General features: G+C 36.2%; 2 protein-coding genes across 2 annotated transcripts; both read right to left on the bottom strand.

Annotated features, from left to right (window-relative positions):
- Positions 1–3,538: 3,538 nt before the first annotated feature.
- On the bottom strand, positions 3,539–3,988 carry LOC132313960 (uncharacterized). The gene has a single exon (XM_059812892.1). The coding sequence runs from the start codon at positions 3,986–3,988 to the stop codon at positions 3,539–3,541; it is 450 nt and encodes a 149-aa protein (XP_059668875.1).
- A 6,461-nt stretch (positions 3,989–10,449) lies between these two features.
- LOC132311340 (uncharacterized) lies at positions 10,450–19,942 on the bottom strand. Its single transcript, XM_059809219.1, has 7 exons — positions 19,540–19,942; positions 18,335–18,550; positions 18,058–18,201; positions 17,388–17,504; positions 17,204–17,290; positions 11,155–11,603; positions 10,450–10,558 (listed from the first exon to the last, which is right to left on the bottom strand). Coding segments are annotated over exons 1-7 (1,386 nt in total). The 5' UTR covers positions 19,912–19,942; the 3' UTR covers positions 10,450–10,557.
- Between the last annotated feature and the right edge of the window lie 1,456 nt (positions 19,943–21,398).

A 21,398-nucleotide genomic window follows, 5' to 3' on the forward strand; every position in this document is an offset into this window, starting at 1 on the left:
TGAACAATTTATGATTACTATTTATATTCATGTATTGATCGTCATCACATACATATATAAATATTTCTTGTAATCAAGAGGATACTATCAATTCTATAATGAATCGAAACATAATACATTGAATTCACCAATTGTACAAAACATAAATATTTCAGAAACGTTAGGAACATATGTCACTTTAATCCAAACAAGAATTTGCTATGTTAGGGCATATAAATCCGAACAGATTCAACACCCTTCTATAACACAACATGTTTTAAAGTCGTGATGGCCGTAAACCCATCAGAACTCCGAAGTTAAGCATGCATAACATGGAGTAATACCAGGATGGGTGACCCCCTAGGAAATCTCTGGTCTGGGGGAGTCAAAAGCAGATAATATTATATCTAGTTAGGGTGAGGGTTGTTACAAATGGTATCAGAGTCTCACCCAGCCGAAAGTGTGGCCAACAAGGACGTTGGGCCCCATAGGGGGTGATTGTGGTGACTTTGTGGGCGAGTATGTGTGAGCATGTGCAGGTGGCACCTATGGCTACAACACTGCGCACCGCGCGAGTAATTGGAAAGTCTCTGGTCCGGGGGAGCCAAAAGCAGACAATATTGTGTCTCGGTAGGGTGAGGGTCATTACAAAAATTACGAAATGGTGTGCTTAAATGAACCTAAATGGGGGTATTTATAGGCATGTAGGTATGTTTTCGGTTGACCCAAACCGTCACTGGATGCAATGGTTTAGTCTGAACCATCACCTGCTTGTATCGGGGTGCACTGGGTCACACCAAATGCATCCTATTTAAATGGGTATGGTGCACTGATTCGGACCAGATGCACCTATTTGTGAAACCCAAGCCCGAACCGTGTTGGGTCGGGTCAAGTTGGGCAAGACGCGCGCACATGTAGTAAATGGTTTGGACCCAAGTTAGCCTAGGTCCTCCCCCTTTTAAAAACTTGGGTGCCCCGGGGCTTAAACCCAAATTCCAAACTTAGGCTACATGTACTTTTATTAGTTTCACTTTTTATTCAACGTCGAACAACCACTTCCTGTTGGGATCATATGCTTTACAAGCCAATTATTTATTATTTATTCGATATTTTATTAATAAATGTGATATTCATGCATTGGGCTTTACATTATTTGCATGAGATGCATTATAGTCTTTAAGTTGCATTATAAGTGACTTAAGTATGTAAATGAGATTTACAAGCAGGAGATTTGGGCTCACCGGTTTCTTGCACATTGGCATTATTCTCATTCAGTGATAAAAGTTGGGCACTGTTATCTGTAAGAGTGTAACACACTTGACCTCTATTAGATAGGATGGTTTGTCTCGGCCATTGGGGTAGTTGACTCTAAGGTAGTGTGTTAGCGTGCTTTAGAGTACACTGAACTGGATTACCATAAGATCACACCATACAATGTACTGTCATTATTTTGGTATATTTCTTATCTACTAAATTCATAGGCTCTAAATCCTGAGGGATTTAGCGAACTCAAGTTTCAATACTAATCATGTTGACTTACCAATGTGTGAGATCTTTTAAGGTCAATACTATGGTATCTTGGGTGGCTAATGTTGGAGCTCTGGGAATACAAATGCCCAACATGGAATCCACACTCTTTATAAGAGTTAAAATATCCCCTTGATGCAGTTTAATAAGTTTGATACTGGAACCTGGGCAGGGCATATTAGTAATGTTTACTAAATTATTTTTCTACTACTTATTTAGACTAATATTTATTTTGTAAAATTCTTTTATAAAAGAATTTATTTCAGTGATCATAAGGATTAAGTTGGTTACTCAAGGAATATAAAATATAAGTAAGCCTAAGGTGGGACGGTATATATTTTCACGGGCTACTTATGGATATTCGGTAGTGGAGGGGCTTATATGTAATTATTTAGTAGACATGGCCTTGTTGTAATTTTTAAATCCTAGAGTGCAATTACAATACTATTGTGGTGCTTATTGTAATTAATTAGAGCTAGATAAGGAAGCCCTCTTAGATCCTCATCTCTAGCCCCAAATATTTTTAACTGTCTCTCAGGTCATATATTCAGGAACACAACGATACAAAATATACTTTGTACACAATCCAGAATACAGAAAGTGAGAGAGAAGGTTAGGGTTCCACAAACTTATCATCGGGGTCATAGAGGTGAAGACTTATTGGTGTTCAAGGCCAAAGGAGGAGCAATCCAATTCAATGTTATTCTCGAAGTGTTAATGGTTAGTCAATCGTCAAAAAGGTATGAGATCTCTTTTCCGTACTTCTTGATTTGATGAAAAATCACGTGAATAAGATCCTAAATTTTTTTTAAATGCTTCTATTTTTCCTTCAATTGGTATCAAAGCCACTCATGTGCCCTTCATTAAATCATAGTGATGATTCAAAAATTTATAGATGTTATATTAATGAACTATATTTATTTGTTTCATGAATGTGCTTTGATATTTGTTTGATATAATTTCTCTTTAGACAAGATTCTGGTAATAATATATATATATATATATATATATATATATATATATATATATATTTTTTTTTTTTTTTTTTTGTACAAAGCGAAAGCACACAGGCAGTCGCTGGACATATAGAGCATACACCCATATGGGCTTAAGGTTTTACACACTAGTCACAATGATTGCACACTGATGAAGGCAATTTTTTTATTGCCTTTATAGCAACCCCATTGCAAGCTAACTTTGTATAATATCTATAACTGTAGAGAAGCAAAGTGCTTGGTGTGCGGATTACACACTCGCGGGGCCTATTACATATTGTACACTTGACACTACACTTCTGGAGAAATTTTTGTGCGTGCATAATAATAATATAACATATAAAAATGATATTGTGCGATGGTGTGTAGAATAATTATTGTATGTCATTTATTTAAAGTTTATTGTGTATGTTTTTCTATGTGTATTGTATTAAATAATTAATGTAAAAGAGTCATAATTTAATTAATTAAAAAAGAGTCTTTTTTTCTAAATAAATATAAAGAGTCATTTAATTTGCATAAGAATTTAATTATTTATTTGTTTAAAAAAATTGTACTTTTGACTTATCAATTTAATTTATTTATTTATTACACATTAATTTAATTAATTTGCATAATAATATAAAAAGTAACATTTTATTCGATTAATAAATTTAAACATCTTAATCACATAATGATTTAATTAATTTGCATAATAATACGAAAATTACATTTTATTCGATTATACCAAATTTAAACATCTTCATCACCAAATTAATTCCACAACTATTCCATCAGATATCTTCTAAGATTAGCATTATCCGCTCTATTACGAATTCTTCTAAAGCAACCGGAAATGTGTCCGCCAACATTGTTGGGTTTCGAATATATTGTGGGAGGGATATTGGCTCATCCGGCGAAGGTGTCCATCACAAAATGCGTCCGCGCTCATCTTTAACGATCATATTATGCAATATGATGCACATTTTCATTATCTTGTTTAGGTCTTCTTTATCCCAATAATGCACAGGTCCTTGTTTTTTAGCTAACGGCTTTATTTACAACACACCAAACGCTCGTTCAACATCTTTCCTAACGGCTTCTTGTTTTTTAGCAAACAATTTCTCTTTGCCAATTGTTGGGTGTGGGATGGTCTGAATCAAAGTTGCCCACTTGAGATAAATACCATCAGATAGGTAATACCCCATTGTACGTCGATGCCCGTTTACCTCGTGATTAATCGGAGGCATTGTGCCATTGATCAGGTTATTGAATACTGGGGAATGATCCAAGAAATTCACACCTTTGTTTGAACCAGCCATACCAAAGAAAGCATGCCAGATCCACAGATCTTTCGATGCAACCGTCTCCAATATGAGGATAGGCTTCTGATTTCTTCCCCTGTGTGTGCCATGCCACCTTGTAGGGCAGTTCTTCAATTCCCAATGCATACAATCTATAGAGCCAAGCATACCTGGGAAGTCTCTTTCCTCCCCTTCTTGAAGCATACGTGTAATGTCCTATTCATTCGGTGTGCGTTGGTACTACCCTGTATACACCGCAATTACAGCATCATAAAAGCGCTTCAAGCTTTCAACTGTAGTGGTTTCAGAAATCTTTATGTACTCATCACAAAGATCCGCTAAAATTTCATATGCGAGTATACGTATTGCAGCTGTCATCTTCTGTATAGGAGTGAAACCCATATGACCGAGGGCATCAGGCTTCTGGATGAACCATTCGTTATATGCTGTAACATCGTTTAAAATGCGAACAAACAACTCTCGCCGCATCCGAAATTGTCTACGAAACATCTCGAGTGGAAAGTGGGATTTTCAGCAAAAAAATCTTGGAATAGCCGCTGGGCTGCCTCATCTCGATCACGTTTAATATATTTTCTATTACGACGTCGAAAGAATGCCTTTACCTTATCAGGTGATAATAGTTGCATCACCGCATTCATCCTTTTTCAACGTTCTTCAAAAAAATCTTCCCTATCAGAAAATGAAAAGGAACTCAATGGAGAAATTGACCTGGACACTGGAATAGATTGTGATGATGAAGCCATTTTTTTTCTATAATAAAGATAAAGACTCAAAGAAGAGAGAATGAATTCGAAGATGTAAAAAAGTGGACTTAATAATTGAAAAAATGAGAGAATGAGTGGTTTATAAAGCACTGAGAATATAGTTGTTGAAGACAAAACAAATAAAATATAGCCGTTGGAAATATAGCCGTTAGGAAAAAGACAAACATAATATAGCCGTTAGAATAAGACAAACATAATATAGCCGTTGAGAAAATGACAAACAGAATATAGGTGTTGAGAAAAAATAAATAAAATATAGCCGTTGAGAAAAAAACAAAGTGAATATTTCCGTTTGTAATATCACATATTCTCTATAAATACCACTACACTTCTATCAAAATTTCTTATCATTCATCAGTTAGTTATCTTTCTCAATCTTCCTTTCAGTTTTTTCCGACTCAATTTTCATCCTTGAACTCTCCGTATCCTTTAACACTCCATGGATCAACGACCTCCATTATCCCCATCGCAAAACTCTGAACTACAACCACAATTCAATTATGATTTTTACTTTTCAAGATTTTACCAATCCGAAAACCTAACTCAATCTCAATTATCTCCTTTCCAAAACCCACCACATTCTCAATACCAATCTCATTCCCAATACCTATCTTCTTCCTAATACCAATCTCCTTCTCAATACCTACCATCTTCCCAATACCAATCTCCTTCTCAATACCCACTTCCTTCCCAATACCCACCTCATATCCAATTTCAACCTCCTTCCTAATATACATCTCAGTCTGAACCTTCTTAATCCAAGTCTAATTCAAGGAAACATAGGAAAAATTGGTCCACCCAAGAAGATGAAACGTTATGCAAAAGGTGGATTTATATTGGAGAATATCCAATAACAGATGCAGATCAACAAAGTGGCACATATTAGGGATGTATCTATGCTGATTTCAAACGCCAAATGGGCGACATGCAGTACCGACACCAATCAGTTTTGTCGAATCGATTCATATTAATTAAGCGAGTAGTCAACAAATTTAGTGGATACCACCAACAAATCCATAACTAACGTCAAAGTGGATACAACGTTGAAGATGTCGTAAGTTTCTTACTTTGCAATAAATTTCTTACTGTCTAAATTTCTTTAAAAATACATATTTATTTTAATTGACAATCTGTCTAAATATAGTTTTTGTTTAATTTTTATAGCACATGGCAACAAAAGCACTGTATGAAGACCTTGAAGGGGAGCCATTTAAGTGGGAGCACTGTTGGAATCTTCTTCGGAAATCTTCAAAATGGCTCCAAAATTGCGATACAATGAAGAAAAAACAAAAATCAAACGCAAATAAGAGAGCTATGGATATTGATATGAATGAGCCTGGAGATTATTACGAAACAGTTCCATTAACACCAGGTTCAATCCCAATTAATTCATCTACTTAGTCAACTCCTGCAGTATCAACACCAGGTTCAGTAAACCTTGGCAACGACGACTCACCAGCCATTGATGAAGGTTCACGTGACACGTCATGACCTATTGGGCGAAAAGTTGCCAAGAAGGGTCGTAAAAGTAAAGATATGGTACAAAATGACTTATTTCTTACATCGTTTCAAGGATTTGCAGAGCAAAATAAGTTGATGGACAACTTAGCACTGGAATCTCGTACTTTAAAAATGAAATTGAAATTCGATTTGGGCATGGAGCAAAAATGGACACAGTGATTGGAGCTTGAGCTGCAAAAAGAAATGAAATTAAAGGAGTTTGAGGCGCAAAAAGAAATTAAGAAGATGGAGATTGAGTGGGAGCAAGTTCTTTGGGAAAGACAAATGATGGAAAAAAATTCAAATGATGCTACAACACCGATGATGAAAGCATGGATCGACGATCGACAAAATGAAATTATGGCACGTTATGCAAAAAGGGGTAATTAATTGTAATGTTTACTTTTTTTTTTTTCTTCATGTGTGGAAGTATTAATGTATTTTTTTTCCTGAGTTATATTATTTTATTATATTTGTAGGAAGCTATGTAATGCACTTATATATATATATATGTGTGTGTGTGGAATATTATTGTTTTTTAATATTAATAATTTTTAAAAATCTTGTATCTAAATATATAATTGAAGCAAACAGTTATAGCCATTAGCATTATAGTTGTTGAGAATAAAACAGTTGGAAAAAAAAAAAAAAAAACAATTAAAAAATTTTATTTTATTTAAAATAATAAGAATAATATAATAAAGTGTAGAATGAAAAAATGAGTGCACAACAAGAACTTGGAGTCTCCAAAATAAGGGTAGAACTAATTGCTGATGTAGCTGTACACTTTACATAAAGTGTATAACGGAAAGGAAGGCGCGCGCTGGGGATGCTCTAACCGTTTGTAATATCACATATTCTCTACAAATACCACCACACTTCTATCAAAATTTCTCATCATTCATCAATTAGTTATCTTTCTCTTTCTCAATCTTCCTTTCAGTTTTTTCTGACTAAATTTTCATCATTGAACTCTTCGTATCCTTCAACACTCCATGAATCAATGACTTCCATTACCCCCATCGCAAAACTCTGAACTACAACCACAATTCAATTATGATTTTTACTCTTCAAGATTTTACTAATCCGAAAACCTATCTCAATTCTCTCATTTCCAAAACCCACCACATTCCCAATACCAATCTCATTCTCAATACCTACCCTATTCCCAATACCAATCTCCTTCTCAATACCCACTTCCTTCCTAATACCCACCTCCTATCCAATTTCAACCTCCTTCCCAATATACATCTCAGTCTGAACCTTCTCAATCCAAGTCTAATTCAAGGAAAGATAGGAAAAATTGGTCCACCCAAGAAGATGAAGTGTTATGCAAAGCGTGGATTAATATTGGGGAAGATCCAATAACAGGTGCAGATCAACAAAGTGGCACATATTGGAGACGTATCCATGCTGATTTCAAACGCCAAATGGGTGACATACAGTGCCGACACTAGTTAGGTTTGTCGAATCGATTCACATTAATTAAGCAAGTAGTCAGCAAATTTAGTGGATACCATTAACAGATCCAAAACCAACATCGAAGTGGATACGACGTTGAAGATGTCCTAAGTTTCTTACTTTGTAATAAATTTCTTACTGTCTAAATTTCCTTAAAAATAAATATCTATTTTAATTGACAATCTGTCTAAATATAGTTTTTGTTTAATTTTTATAGCACATGGCAACAAAAGCACTGTATGAAGACCTTGAAGAGGAGCCATTTAAGTGGGAGCACTATTGGAATCTTCTTTGGAAATCTTCAAAGTGGCTCCAAAATGCGATAAAATGAAGAAAAAAACAAAAACCAAACACAAATAAGAGAGCTATGGATCTTGATATGAATGAGCCTGGAGATTGTTACGAAACAGTTCCATCAACACCAAGTTCAATCCTAACTAATTCATCTACTCAGTCAACTCCTGCAGTATCAAAACACTTCTTAGGCTTCTAGTAAGCTCCCATACTAGGTTCGGTAAACCTTGGCGATAACGACTCACCATCCATTGACGAAGGTTTACGTGACATTTCATGACCTATTGGGCGAAAAACTGCCAAGAAGGGTCGTAAAAGTAAAGATATGGTACAAAATGACTTATTTCTTACACCATTTCAAGGATTTGTCGAGCAAAATAAGTTGATGGACAGCTTAACACTCGAATCTCGTACTTTAAAAATAAAATCGAAATTCAATTTGGGTATGGAGCAAGAACGGATTGGAGCTTGAGCTGCAAAAAGAAATGAAATTAAAGGAGCTTGAGGCGCAAAAAGAAATTAAGAAGATGGAGGTTGAGCGGGAGCAAGTTCTTTGGGAAAGACAAATGATGGAAAAAATCCAAATGATGTTGCAACACCGGCGACGAAAGCATGGATCGAGGATCGACAAAATGAAATTATGGCGCGTTATGCAAAAGGGGGCAATTAATTGTAATGTTTACTATTTTTTTTTTTTTCGTGTGTGGAAGTATTAATATAATTTTTTTCCTAAGTTGTATTGTTTTATTTTATTTGTAGGAAGCTTTGTAATGCACTTTTATTTTTTTATTTTTATTTTTTTTTATATATGTAATATCATTGTTTTTTAATATTAATTTTTTTAAAAAAAATCTTGTATCTAAATATATAATTGGAGCAAACAATTATAGCCGTTAGCATTATAGTTGTTGAGAATAAAACTTTGGAAAAAAAAAATAATTATAAATAATAATATAATAGAGTGTAGAACGAAAAAATGAGTGCACAACAAGAACTTGGAGTCTCCAAAATAAGTGTATAACCAATTGCTGATGTGGCTGTACAGTTTACATAAAGTGTATAATGGAAAGGAAGGCGTGTGCAGGGGATGCTCTTAGGATATATGAAAGGGGACTGAACATGATTCTCCCCTAGATACAATGTGGTCAGGCATAGTTGGGTCCCACCAAAATCCATCTAAGGGGAAGCCGTTTTCGGCTCTCCTATTTTTTTTTTTAGTTGGTACTCACACACACTTGTCTCTTTTGAGACTTAAACCTCTGACCTCCCTTTGAGAGGTAAGAGGCTGATACTGCTAGGCCACAGCTTTGGTTACAGTATGATTTTTCTTTCATAGGGAATGTTAAGTCATGTTGACAGGTCATAATCGTGTCGTGTCGATATATGAATATTTGTTAAACATGTCAACTCGAACATGACCCGCTTAATAATCATGTCAGGACCCTCAATACGAATAATACCCGTTTTTTAAACAGATTGCACGAGTAACTTATTTAACCCGTATAATTTAAATGGGTCATTTAACCCGTCTATTAATTTAAGTATAAAAAATAAAAATAAAATGAAAATTGAGATAATACAAAACTAAAATCATAAAAATGAAAATAATTTGGACAGTACAATTATAAAAAATAAAATAGGTAACGAGTTAATCGGTTTGATTATGACACAATTAATTAAACGGGTCGAATCAAGTTGAACAAATTGAGCTCTAAAGCACGAACATTAAACGGGTTGACATGATTGTGATACAATCACAATTAAGGTCAATCCAAACTCACTACGTGCTATGTTTGAGTCATGTTGACAAACCTTGTCAAATTTTTCCATCCCTAATATTAGTGGTGATACTCTAGCCGAAGTTGGGAGTATTCAAAGAGGGAGCCATCTTCAGATTGGCGATGGAGTCTTTAGATTGTTTTGCAAGCTCTATTTTTTCTGTTGTTCAGGAAACAATCTTCATAAAGCAGTTTAGGAGTCCTGAAAAGCCACCTCAGTGCAAAAACTTAAATCATCATTGATATTATTATTATTATTGTCATTTGACCTTCAAAAGTAGACTTTGAACTTCCAAGTAATGTAGAACATTTGCCACTCTTTATACTGGCCAGAGCCTAAAAGGAACAGAAAACTGCCTACATGACCAATACCAAGCTGTTCAGCAAATAAAATTCACAGTATTACGACCAAGCTGCTATACTCTTTGCACAAGACCTTCAGCTAGGCTTTCATGACTGCATATGACTAGATATACATATATATATATGCATATAATATTCTGCGTGTATGATTTTAGATGAGAAACTCATTTATATTCTATGTCATCTACCGGCATGTCTGCTTGTGTCGTAAATGCTACACATACTATAAACCCTTTCAATTTGCATGGAATGTAAAAGCAGTCGAACACCAAATCACCGACATGATCCACAGAAGATATCCATGATTCATATATGCTAGTAAACTACCACATTAAGAACCGAAATTCTGAAAAATTACAAGTTCAACATGCATAACAGTACAATTGTTCTGCACCTAAAAGTATGTAATATGTACTGCTTGCCCTGTTCCACATCTTTGCTGCAACAATTCTGAAGTGCACAAGCATCCTCGTCTTCATATAGCTTCTTTTTTTTTTTTCCCCAAAAGACCTCTACTTATTAAATATCCTGCAACCACCCAACTTCATATGGTTTTGTACCAAAACTCTCACGTACTTATTTTCTTTAATAACCTACAAAATAGCAGGGCAAAAAGCAATATAAGAAAAAATAATAATTTGCAGCTATAACGTTTATTTCCTTGTCATTGTCTGAAGCATGCATGAAAGCCTTATTAACTGAGAAAACTTCATAATCTAACCAAGTCAATTTGAGAAACAAATCTTCGGAATCTAATAGATATACGTGTTGCATTCCTTATGCTTGTATGCATGAAATCTAACATATAGATTGCGTGTTGTGGAGAAGAAGAATAGTTTCTATTTGGATGCAAATTTATAGTTTTCATTTCCAGCATGAAGAATGAAATTAAAGAGGCAATTATTTGAAGCAAGATATTGAATTCTGGCAGAATATAAAAAAAAAAAAAAAATAGTCATTTGATTCAGATTCCTCGCCATCTAGAAAATTCTGAAATTCCAAATATCGGACTATTTTGAGTAATTTAAAAACAAACTTAATTTATCTCATGAATTTTCAAGGGGAAAATAATACAGTTGGGATTCTAGTTTGCAATTGAAAGGATGTTGAAAGTTCAAACCAAAAATCAGAACCCTATTGTAGCAGCAGAAAACATTCCATGTTGTACTAAAAAATGTGGAAAACTTACTAAGCCCATCTCTTCTGTTGCGCTACATCCTTTGATCCAGTCCGAGCTCTCCTCCTACTATTGTTTAGATCTCCACCAGCTGATAATGAGGGCTTTGGTCTCAAAGTGACAAAATCAGGTCTCCAGTTCATTGATCTCTCTTTTAGAGGACTCACTGGTCGGGACTTCTGCTGCAGGTTGGTTGGCTTCACTGAGGAACTCAAGCCTTTTACCTTTCCCAATTTCTTATCTCTGCTTGGAGCAGACTCGCTATTTTGAACAGTGATTTCCTGGATTCTGGCAACGGGAGCTTGTGGCCGGTTCCTGGGGGGGCAATCTGAATCAGATGATGATGGACTGGTAGTACTATCCATATCATAAATGAGGTTCTCTGCCATGAATGGAAGCTGCCCCACATTTGAGCTTGAGGCAGAAAAAGAGGGTCTCCGAAGTCTTGTTAGGTGCACCACCTGTTCATGATATCACAAAAATTGATTTTACGTAATGTATGCAAACTTAATTTAGTCAACATGTTACATGATTTAAAAATCAATTACAAAATACTACTATGTATGAAGTATATCCATTTACAATATCCTTGAATTATTTCAAAGATTGTAGAATAATTTAAACGACACAGAGAAGATTAGCATGACCATATTGGGCTATGCAATTGTTAATTCTGCAAAGTTTAAATTCAACAACTTCTATGGATGATTATAATGGAGATGAGACCGTGACAACATTGAATTCTTGAGACAGTGGAAATATGTGGACACATGTCCTCTATGTAAAAGTTGATGGAAAACAAAGTTTTGAAAAGAAAAAAATATGGAAGAAGATTGCAAGAGATTTAACTATTTAAGCCACATTAAATTTCACAATGATTTTGTTAGAATGTTATATATATATATATATATAAGTGTTGGGCCATTATGTAATTACAGAATGTTGATAGGGGCCCTTGTGTAGTTAAGTAAGACTTGTACTCTTTATATAAGCCTTGTACACTTTATTAGTTTTTTTTGATGTATATGAATATAGACAAGTCTGAAACTTCTCTCTCCCTCTCATATATATAACTGTGAACATGGTATCAGAGCGTACGATCATGGGTGTGAGAATCTGTAATTGGGTTCTTCTTGTCTAAGATTCAAATTGCAGTTGTGGTGTTGGTGATCTCTACCATCGGTTCATCGGTTCCTTGTTTGTCGTCATCAGCAGCAGCTTGGTCATTGTCGTCAAATCTGCGGTGTCGTCAGATCTGGGAGTTGCTCGTCATCGTCTCTACCGTGTTCGTCGTCGCCGGCCGCTTCTCTTTGGTTGCCAGCGATCTCATCGACCTCTGCAATCTTGATTCGCAGAGGTGAGGTTCATCTCTGTTGGCCGGAAGTTGCAGCGATCGCTGCTTATTGGTTCGGCCGTTCCTTGTGATTGGGTCGCCGTCGTTGCAGCCGCGTTATTCCCCGGCGTCCGTGAAGGTGTAAAGAAGAAGACCTCTGTTTGGCTACATGGTTATGGCTACTTGAACCCTGGTTTGCTAAACCTGGATAGCCCAATTCAGTCCAACCCGTTTGACCAGGTCCGTTGACCAGATCCTGTTTCAGATTCGACCCGGTTTTCCAGGTTCGGTCAAAATACAGAATCTGTTTTTTTCTCTCTCCCGCGTTTTTTTTTCTTCTCTGTTTTTGCTGGATTCAACATGGCATCTAGTTCAGATTTACTGTCACCCACGAACAGTCTTCATTCTCCCATGACTTCAGTTAAACTGAATGGGAAAAATTAAATATTGTGGGCTAAATCTGTTGCCATTTTCCTCAAAGGCAGAGGTCTTGGTTCTCATTTGACTAAAGAGAAACCCAAGGCAGCTGATGCCTCCTTTGATGCATGGGAAAAGGAAGATGCTCAGATCATCTCTATGATGATAAATAGTATTGAACCCCAAATTAGTTCAACTCTACTTTATTTGGATACTGTCAAGGAGATATGGGACAGATTGCAGCAATTGTATTCTAGGACAGGTAATATCACTCGTGTTTATAAGCTCTGTAAGCAGTACTTCAATCTTGAACAAGGTACTCAAAGTATAGAAGAGTATTATTCTAAAGTTATGGGAATCTGTGAAGAGTTGAATATATATCAGCCCATTACAGGTGATGTTCGCAGTATGCAACAACAGCGTGCAGACTTTAATGTTGTCCGTTTTCTTACTGGTTTATCATCAGCATATGAGCCTTTTCGTGCACAGATTATGAGCAGTCCAACACTTCCATCTCTTGCTGAGGTGTTTTCTAGACTTCAGCGTGCTACACTTGCAAGTGATACCTCAAATTTGACTACTGGACAGAGTGGTGAACGTTCAGCATTAGTGGTCTCAAAGGGTGAACATAATACTTACAGTGGAAGTCGTGGGAGACGCTCCACCCGTGGTGGTCGTGATCCACGTGGAGGACGTGGCCGTGGCAGGGAATTTAGAAAGTGTACCCATTGTGGTCTTTCTAATCATACTGTGAATTTTTATTGGGATCTTCATGGGAAACCATCTAATTATGCCAATCAAGTTTCTTCTTCTCCGACTGATGTTGCTTCTGGATCATATAACGTAGTTGAATCAGATACAGTTCCTGTTCCACGGGATGAGTATACCCAGTTTTTGTCTTATAAGCAAGCATCTAATTCATCTTCCACGGCTACTTTTGCCCAGTCAGGTACTGCACACGCATGTCTATTGTCTTCCACTCGCAGTCCTTGGATCATAGACACTGGAGCATCTGATCATATGACCGGATGTTCTTCTCTTCTATCTGATTTTCATTCTGTACATCCTTCTCAAAGTGTTACTCTTGCTAATGGTTCATCCACTCAGGTTTCAGGTTTGGGGACAACTCCACTTAGTGATTCATTGTCTCTCTCATCTGTTTTACATGTTCCGCAGTTTCCCTTTAATTTAATGTCTATCAGTAAGCTTACTAAATCTCTTCAGTGCTCTGTTACATTTGATCCTACTTCTTGTGTGTTTTAGGATCTCAAGACGAAGAAGACGATTGGTACGGGTCATGAATCTGGTGGCTTATATTATTTTGATTTCGAATCTTCTCCTGTGGCTTTTCAGTCTTCTCTGTCTCCATTCCAGTGGCACTGTCGCCTTGGTCACCCGTCACTTCAAGTTTTGAAGCGTCAAGTTCCTAGTCTTAGTCATTTGAAATTCTTGTCATGTGAAGTTTGTCAACTTAGTAAGCACCATCGTGTGTCTTTCAAGTCTAGGGTTAATAATCGTGTCTCTAGTCCTTTTCATTTGGTTCATTCAGATGTATGGGTCCAATAAAACATTCTTCAATCAATAAATTTCATTATTTTGTGACATTTGTGGATGATTATTCTCGCCTGACTTGGTTGTTTTTAATGAAAGATCGTTCTGAGTTATTTTTAATTTTTCAAAAATTTCGCAAAGAAATCAAAACTCAGGCAGTGATAAATTTCATTATTCGTATTCTACGTTCTGATAATGCTAAGGAATATTCTTCAACTCCATTTGATACATATCTTAGTGATAAAGGAATTATTCATCAAAATTCATGTGTTTATACTCCACAACAAAATGGTGTTGCAGAACGTAAGAATCGACATCTTTTAGAAGTAACTCGTGCTCTTTTGTTTCATACGCATATGCTTAAACGGTTTTGGGGTGATGCTGTTCTTACTGCCTGTCATCTTATTAACCGTATGCCATCATCTGTCTTAGATGGTAAATCTCCACATTCTATTTTATTTCCTGATTCTCCCTTGTTTTCTCTTCCTCCTAGGGTTTTTGGATGTGTATGTTATGTCCACAATCTTGGTCCTGGTTTTGATAAATTAGACCCACGTGCCACCAAGTGTGTATTTCTTGGCTACTCTCGCTCTCATAAAGGTTATCGCTGTTATAGTCCTGTTTCTCAACGGTACTTTATTAGTGCAGATGTAACGTTTTCTGAGTCCATCCCATATTTTTCAGATACTGATTCACTTCTTGATATCACTCTTGAATCGCCTCCTTCTGCCGTTCCTCTTCCCTCACTCTCTTTTTAACCTCGATCTCTTGTTCCTTCATCTGCCCCGTTACAGGTGTACACTCGAAGACCAAAGCCATCGGTTGTCGTGCCTCCTCCATCCTCTTCAGAGTCCTTGGATCCGGCGCCTTCCACTGTGGCTGATTCCTTGCCTATTGCACTTCGTAAAGCTCCTCGCTCATGTGTTACTAACCATCCCATTGCTCATTATGTCTCTTGTAATTCCTTATCGCCATCATTCTCATGTTTTTCCTCTCAGTTGTCTACTACATTCGTTCCTAAGACTGTGCAGGATGCGTTATCTAATTTGGGCTGGAGGAAAGCAATGCAAGATGAAATGGATGCTTTGCATAAGAATGGCACGTGGGATCTTGTTCCATTACCACCGGATGTCAAACCTGTTGGTTGTCGCTGGGTATATACTGTGAAGTATCTTCCAGATGGGTCTGTTGAGCGTTTAAAAGCCCGTCTTGTTGCCAAAGGTTATACCCAAACTTATGGTATTGACTATGACGAGACATTTTCTCTCGTTGCTAAGATTTCTTCTATTCGTGTTTTGATTTCTCTTGCTGCTAATAGACATTGGCCTCTGTTTCAGTTAGACGTTAAAAATGCCTTTTTGCATAGTGACTTAGCAGAAGAGGTTTATATGGAGCAACCACCTGGGTTTGTTGCTCAGGGGGAGTATCTTCACACTGTTTGTCGCCTTAAAAAGGCTCTGTATGGATTGAAACAATCTCCACGGGCTTGGTTTGGAAAATTCTCTGAGGTGGCGTTAAAATTTGGTCTTAAGAGATGTCAGACCGACCATTCGGTGTTTCACCAATGCACTAAAGCTGGCTTCGTATTTCTTGTGGTGTATGTAGATGATATTGTGATCACAGGTAATGATTCTGAAGGCATTGCTAAGTTGAAGTTGTTTCTGCAATATCAATTCCACACTAAAGACTTGGGTAAACTTAGGTATTTCTTGGGCATTGAAGTTGCTAGATCCAAGAAGGGTATAAGTTTATCCCAACGCAAATATGTGTTGGATTTATTAGAAGAAACAGGTATGTTGGGTGGTCGTCCGGTTGATACTCCTATGGATTCAAATACAAAACTTGTATCTGATGAGGGTGATCTATTTAATGACCCGGGCAGGTTTCGTCGCCTTGTTGGGAAATTAATTTATCTCACTATCACTCGACCTGATATTTCATATGCAGTCAGTGTTGTAAGTCAGTTCATGGGAGTTCCTAGAATGCCACATTGGATTGTTGTTCTTCGGTTCTCCTTCAGATAGGAGATCTACTACAGGATACTGCACATTTGTAGGAGGAAATCTTGTTACATGGCGAAGTAAAAAGCAGACGGTGGTAGCTCGATCTAGTGCTGAAGCTGAATATAGGGCAATGGCCCATACCACTAGTGAGTTGACATGGATACAACATTTTCTAAAAGAACTTGGGTTGATAGTTGAGGATCCTACTCCATTGTTCTGTGATAATCAAGCAGCAGTTCACATTGCATTAAATCCTGTGTTTCATGAGAGGACCAAACATATTGAAGTTAATTGTCACTTCATTCGAGAAAAAATATTAAGTGGGAGCATCTCTACTCCATTTGTGAAGTCTGAAGATCAATTAACTGATATGTTTACCAAAGCATTGGGTCATAACCGGTTAAGAACTATCTGTTCCAAGCTGGGATTATTTGATATATATTCTCCAGCTTGAGGGGGAGTGTTAGAATGTTATATATATATATATATATATATATATATATATATAAGTGTTGGGCCATTATATAATTACAGAATGTTGATAGGGGCCTTTGTGTAGTTAAGTAAGACTTGTACTCTTTATATAAGCCTTGTACACTTTATTAGTTTTTTTTTTATGTATATGAATATAGACAAGTCTGAAACTTCTCTCTCCCTCTCATATATATAACTGTGAACAGATTTAAAAATGAGTAATTTCATAATTTATTGCATAATTATGTTATATACCACTAAAATTGATTGTACTCCTTCTCACCTTCTGCTCTAGGACCACCAGGTCTTTCTTAAGTTTTGTAATTACCATGTTCTTCCTGCGAATGATGTCTTCTAACTCTGTAATCCTCTGTTATTGAGGGGGAAAAAACAAAAATGATGACCAAATCAATCAAATAACAAGATTTTGGAATGAAAAAAGAACAGCCAAAATTGAAAAACAGCACCTTTGAACCAGCAACTTCAGATGAGTGGAGAAAAGTAGAAAGCTTCTTTATTGTAGCATCCTTTTCTTCACATTCCTTTTTGAGATTACAGATATCTTGTTCGATATCTTTTTGAGACTGCAGGAAATGCACAATGTGTGAATACTCATTACTAAAACAATAGACGGATTAGGTTGTAGCAATTCAATTTTCTTTACTAGAATTGCTTAATTCAACCACCACCACAAAAGGGTGTCCTGATTTTGAGCTTGTTGGAAAAAAAATGGGCTTCTAGAAGTCTCTTTACTTTCTGAAAATTGTTTATCTAAGATATGGTAGAAAAAATGAGCATATTTCATTTTGTCAAACTACCCCATATTTGGCCAGAGACAATCACCTTTTTCTCACAAATAGTAATAGAATGTACAGATCATTCTTTCTCAAAATATAAAGGCCATTAGTTACTTCTAATACTTGTCAATTGAGGATGCTCTAAGGGTAAACCTAACTTTGAGCACTAGCACAAACTGGCCTCTTAGTTTCAAACAAACAATCTCAAAAATGCGTCAACAATTATTTAATATCATGGCATATTCAACATCAAAGTGAGAAAATAAAGCTCATCTTGCTACCACATAAAGCTCAATCTCCATTGCATCTGATACAGTACAAGACACAAACATTTCATTACCTGCATATCCACTGAGGAAGTAACGCTGGAAGCCCAGTCTGACCAATCAGACAATCGGCGCTCCTCTTGTTCAACCCCATTTACAAGAGGAATTTTATACTCAAACATCTCATCCCCACGAGATGCTTTCACAACCGAATTACCCTGGCAACCAAAATAAAGTAAGCACCCAATTTCAGGGTTAATATCTGCAATAATCACAAATGAAGGAAAATAGACAGTCAAATTCAGTGAATGGACAGTACAAGAAATTAAAACAGAAAGAGAATACCGTTACCATCAAATCATTTGTTGGAGGCCTATGTTGATGAAAAAGGCGACAATCACAACCAGCAAAATTGGTTTTGTTGGAGGTGGATAATCGGCTGAATGTGGATGGGAACTCCATATTCTTAGTCAATGACAAGTCCTCGCATTCTGGCTGATCCTTAATATAATTCATTTGCTCGCACAGATTGTCAAGCTTCTGTTGCATGCTTAAGAGCACTTTATCCTGGAAAGAATGTGAAAATACACATTTATTACTTACAATTTTCTTAAAGATATATCAACAAAAGAACACTGAATATACAAATTAAATCAGAAAGGCAAAATAAACTAAATATTCTCCATTTCCAATTCCAAGATGCTGATTTGGTGCTTTCAAATATACGAGGCTGAAAAGAAGTAGTACTGAACAACCCCACGCACAAAACCAAAAAAAAGGCGGGGCTGAGCAAACCTTTCACTAAAAAGAAAATAAATGATGAACACTAAACAGATCACAATAATACACAATCATTAAAAAATAAAAAAATAAATAAATAAAATAAAAAAAATCTTCTATACTAATCACAACTAGAGATGAAAACATGGAATGATGTAGAGTAATATAAACTCTAATTCACTACATATACATTAACTAAACCACAAAAGCATAACGTTGAAACCAAAATCGTATAGAAAATCAAAATTGAATCAACAAAAAAACAGAAACTAAATCGAGACCCATTCAATGTCACAAGTCTCAGTCACTTATGTAAATAAATTAAAAAGATTTAAATCATCAAAAAGCAGAAAACCTCTTAACTGTAAATGATCCCCCCCCCCCCCCAAAAAAACGTTATTTTGAATTCAGAATAGACCTATTCAATGAAGCACGACATTGAATGCAAAACCATTAAAACCCTAAAGGAGCTAAAAATAAAAAATAAATTAGACCCATTAACTGAAACAAGCAGTAATTACAATGTGATCATTACAACCCTAAAGAAGCTAGAAATCAGGACTAAAATTTAAATTCAAATTATACCCATTAACTGAAACAAGCAATAATTACTATGAGATTAAATTAAGAATGAATAGAAAATTAAAATAACAGTAATCAAGATTAAACCCTTAAGTACTAAGTACAAACCCTAGATACTATGAGATTAATGTAAGAACGAAACGAAATTAAAATAACATCAATCAAGATTAAACCCTTAATTACAAAGTGCAAACCCTGAGTTCTACTGATCTTCTGAGCTGAAAAATCTGCTTATTTTTCTTCGAATTCACGGAGGCAACAGCTACAACGGCGACTATAAGAATCCGATGAATGGGGCTAAACAGCTCCCAAGCCACGGCTTCTTCTCGGTTCAATCCGCCACCTATTGATCTGGCCGAGCTCGCTTCCTCGGCGCCGACGATCCGACCCTGGAGAGACACCCAGGCCAGCTTTCTCGCCGCTCGAACAGGACGGCTTGGCTCCGTGAAATGGCTGGAAAGGCGGCGAGGGGAGGGGGAGATTGAAGGCGGGAATGGAGTGAGAGAGACCAAAGACGGCGGAAAATAAGCGGCCCCCAAACCGGTCTCTTGGTCGGCGTCCTCCATGGCCACGATTGAGAGCGTGATTGAAGCTACTGTATTGATTGTATACTTGTAATTGTTTTTGTACGGACTGAGTAATTCAAATTTTTATTTGAGGGGGAAAATACGAGAATGTTTGGTACGTGAACGTTGGATACGGGTGGGACTGTGACACGTGTAGTGTTACGTGTTTGATTTCATTTTTTATTTAATTTCTAGCCGTTAAGATCATCTTGTTTTCAAAAACAAAACAAAAAAAACTTGAAGTGACTTATAAAAAATAAAAATAAAAACTAAATTTGAATTGTGACTTATCAAAATAATATTGATTAATCAAACAACAAGAATTAGTTCTGCATTTTCAAATGTTGCATGTCCAGCATTGAATTCATGTTAAAATAGGGATTTGAGGAATTAGTTATAATAAATTCCTCCCATACGTCAATTTCTTACTTGCAAACACGAAAAAAATGTACCAAATTATTTTTTCATATTTTTAAACAAATTGGCAAATATATGTGAAGTCTCATGTGAGACTGATGGATATCTAGGACGTACCATCACTTTTTCGAGGGTGTTGTGGTGATATCAACACTCCGATATTTGTTGAACACGTGAACATGATTGAGATTCATGTGAACATAAATAGAAGTATCTTAAAATTTAAATATATATTTTATGGTTGGACACGACATGGCACTTTTAGGATACGACGGGTGAATGTATATGTATTTTTTTAGAATAATGGAATTTAAGGCAATTTTGAATTTATTATAGGTTAATTAGAGAAATAATATAAAATTTAAGAAAACAAAATCTCCCGTTTGGCATGCGATGTGTTTTAAACGTTATGTTTTTGGTTAATAGCAAAGCAACTGTTTTGTTGTAGGAGTGTTTTGGGTAGAGATTGGAACTATGTTTGGTATCGAAAATTTGATTTAAGAAATTCGAAAATTTACTTTAATTCTTCCGCTACAATATCAAAACACACAATATCACCAATTTGTTGATATGAGTTTTGGCCAAAAAATTTGATATGTTTTGAAAAATTCTAAACCAATATCAGCCGTCTCAAACATGATATGGGCCCAAATTTGGATATCAAAATCAGAAAAATAATATCATAATGGATGTCAAAACGGGCCCTAAACTTCAAATTAGTGATTTCATTCAAATGAATAAAATTATTATTTTTTGATGTATTCTTGTCGTATCATCATATTTATATTGTATCGTACATGATTCAGTGGTGAGGCTCGTTCCCATCGACATCTTGGATACACTAAGTATCACAAGAGGATTGCCGGTGCAGGTTCTACCGAGGGAACAAAGTTGGATGGACCCAATTCTAGCATATCTAGAAAGAGGAGAACTCCCCAACTTCAAAGAAGTAGCTTGGCAATTAAGGATGAAAGCTACAAAATACTCCGTCGTTAATGGACAACTCTTCAGACGCTCATTCTCGAAACCATATCTCAGATGCCTGCCGCCCACGGAGTCCAGAGAAGTCC

This window comes from Cornus florida, unplaced genomic scaffold (genome assembly GCF_030987335.1).
Source record: "Cornus florida cultivar Cherokee Brave unplaced genomic scaffold, ASM3098733v1 CherokeeBrave_3.0.0_Hap2_Chr06, whole genome shotgun sequence".
NCBI lineage: Eukaryota > Viridiplantae > Streptophyta > Magnoliopsida > Cornales > Cornaceae > Cornus > Cornus florida.

What these genes read in the sequence shown, in the direction of transcription:
- LOC132313960 (XM_059812892.1), bottom strand. Translation starts at nt 3,988, where the DNA reads ATGCTTCAAGAAGGGGAGGAAAGAGACTTCCCAGGTATGCTTGGCTCT.
- LOC132311340 (XM_059809219.1), bottom strand. Translation starts at nt 19,911, where the DNA reads ATGGAGGACGCCGACCAAGAGACCGGTTTGGGGGCCGCTTATTTTCCG. An exon ending in CTCCAACAAATGATTTGATG is followed by an intron (nt 18,202 to 18,334) that starts GTAACGGTATTC and finishes TTTGGTTGCCAG; the next exon opens with GGTAATTCGGTTGTGAAAGC. An exon ending in TGGTGGTCCTAGAGCAGAAG is followed by an intron (nt 11,604 to 17,203) that starts GTGAGAAGGAGT and finishes TATCATGAACAG; the next exon opens with GTGGTGCACCTAACAAGACT.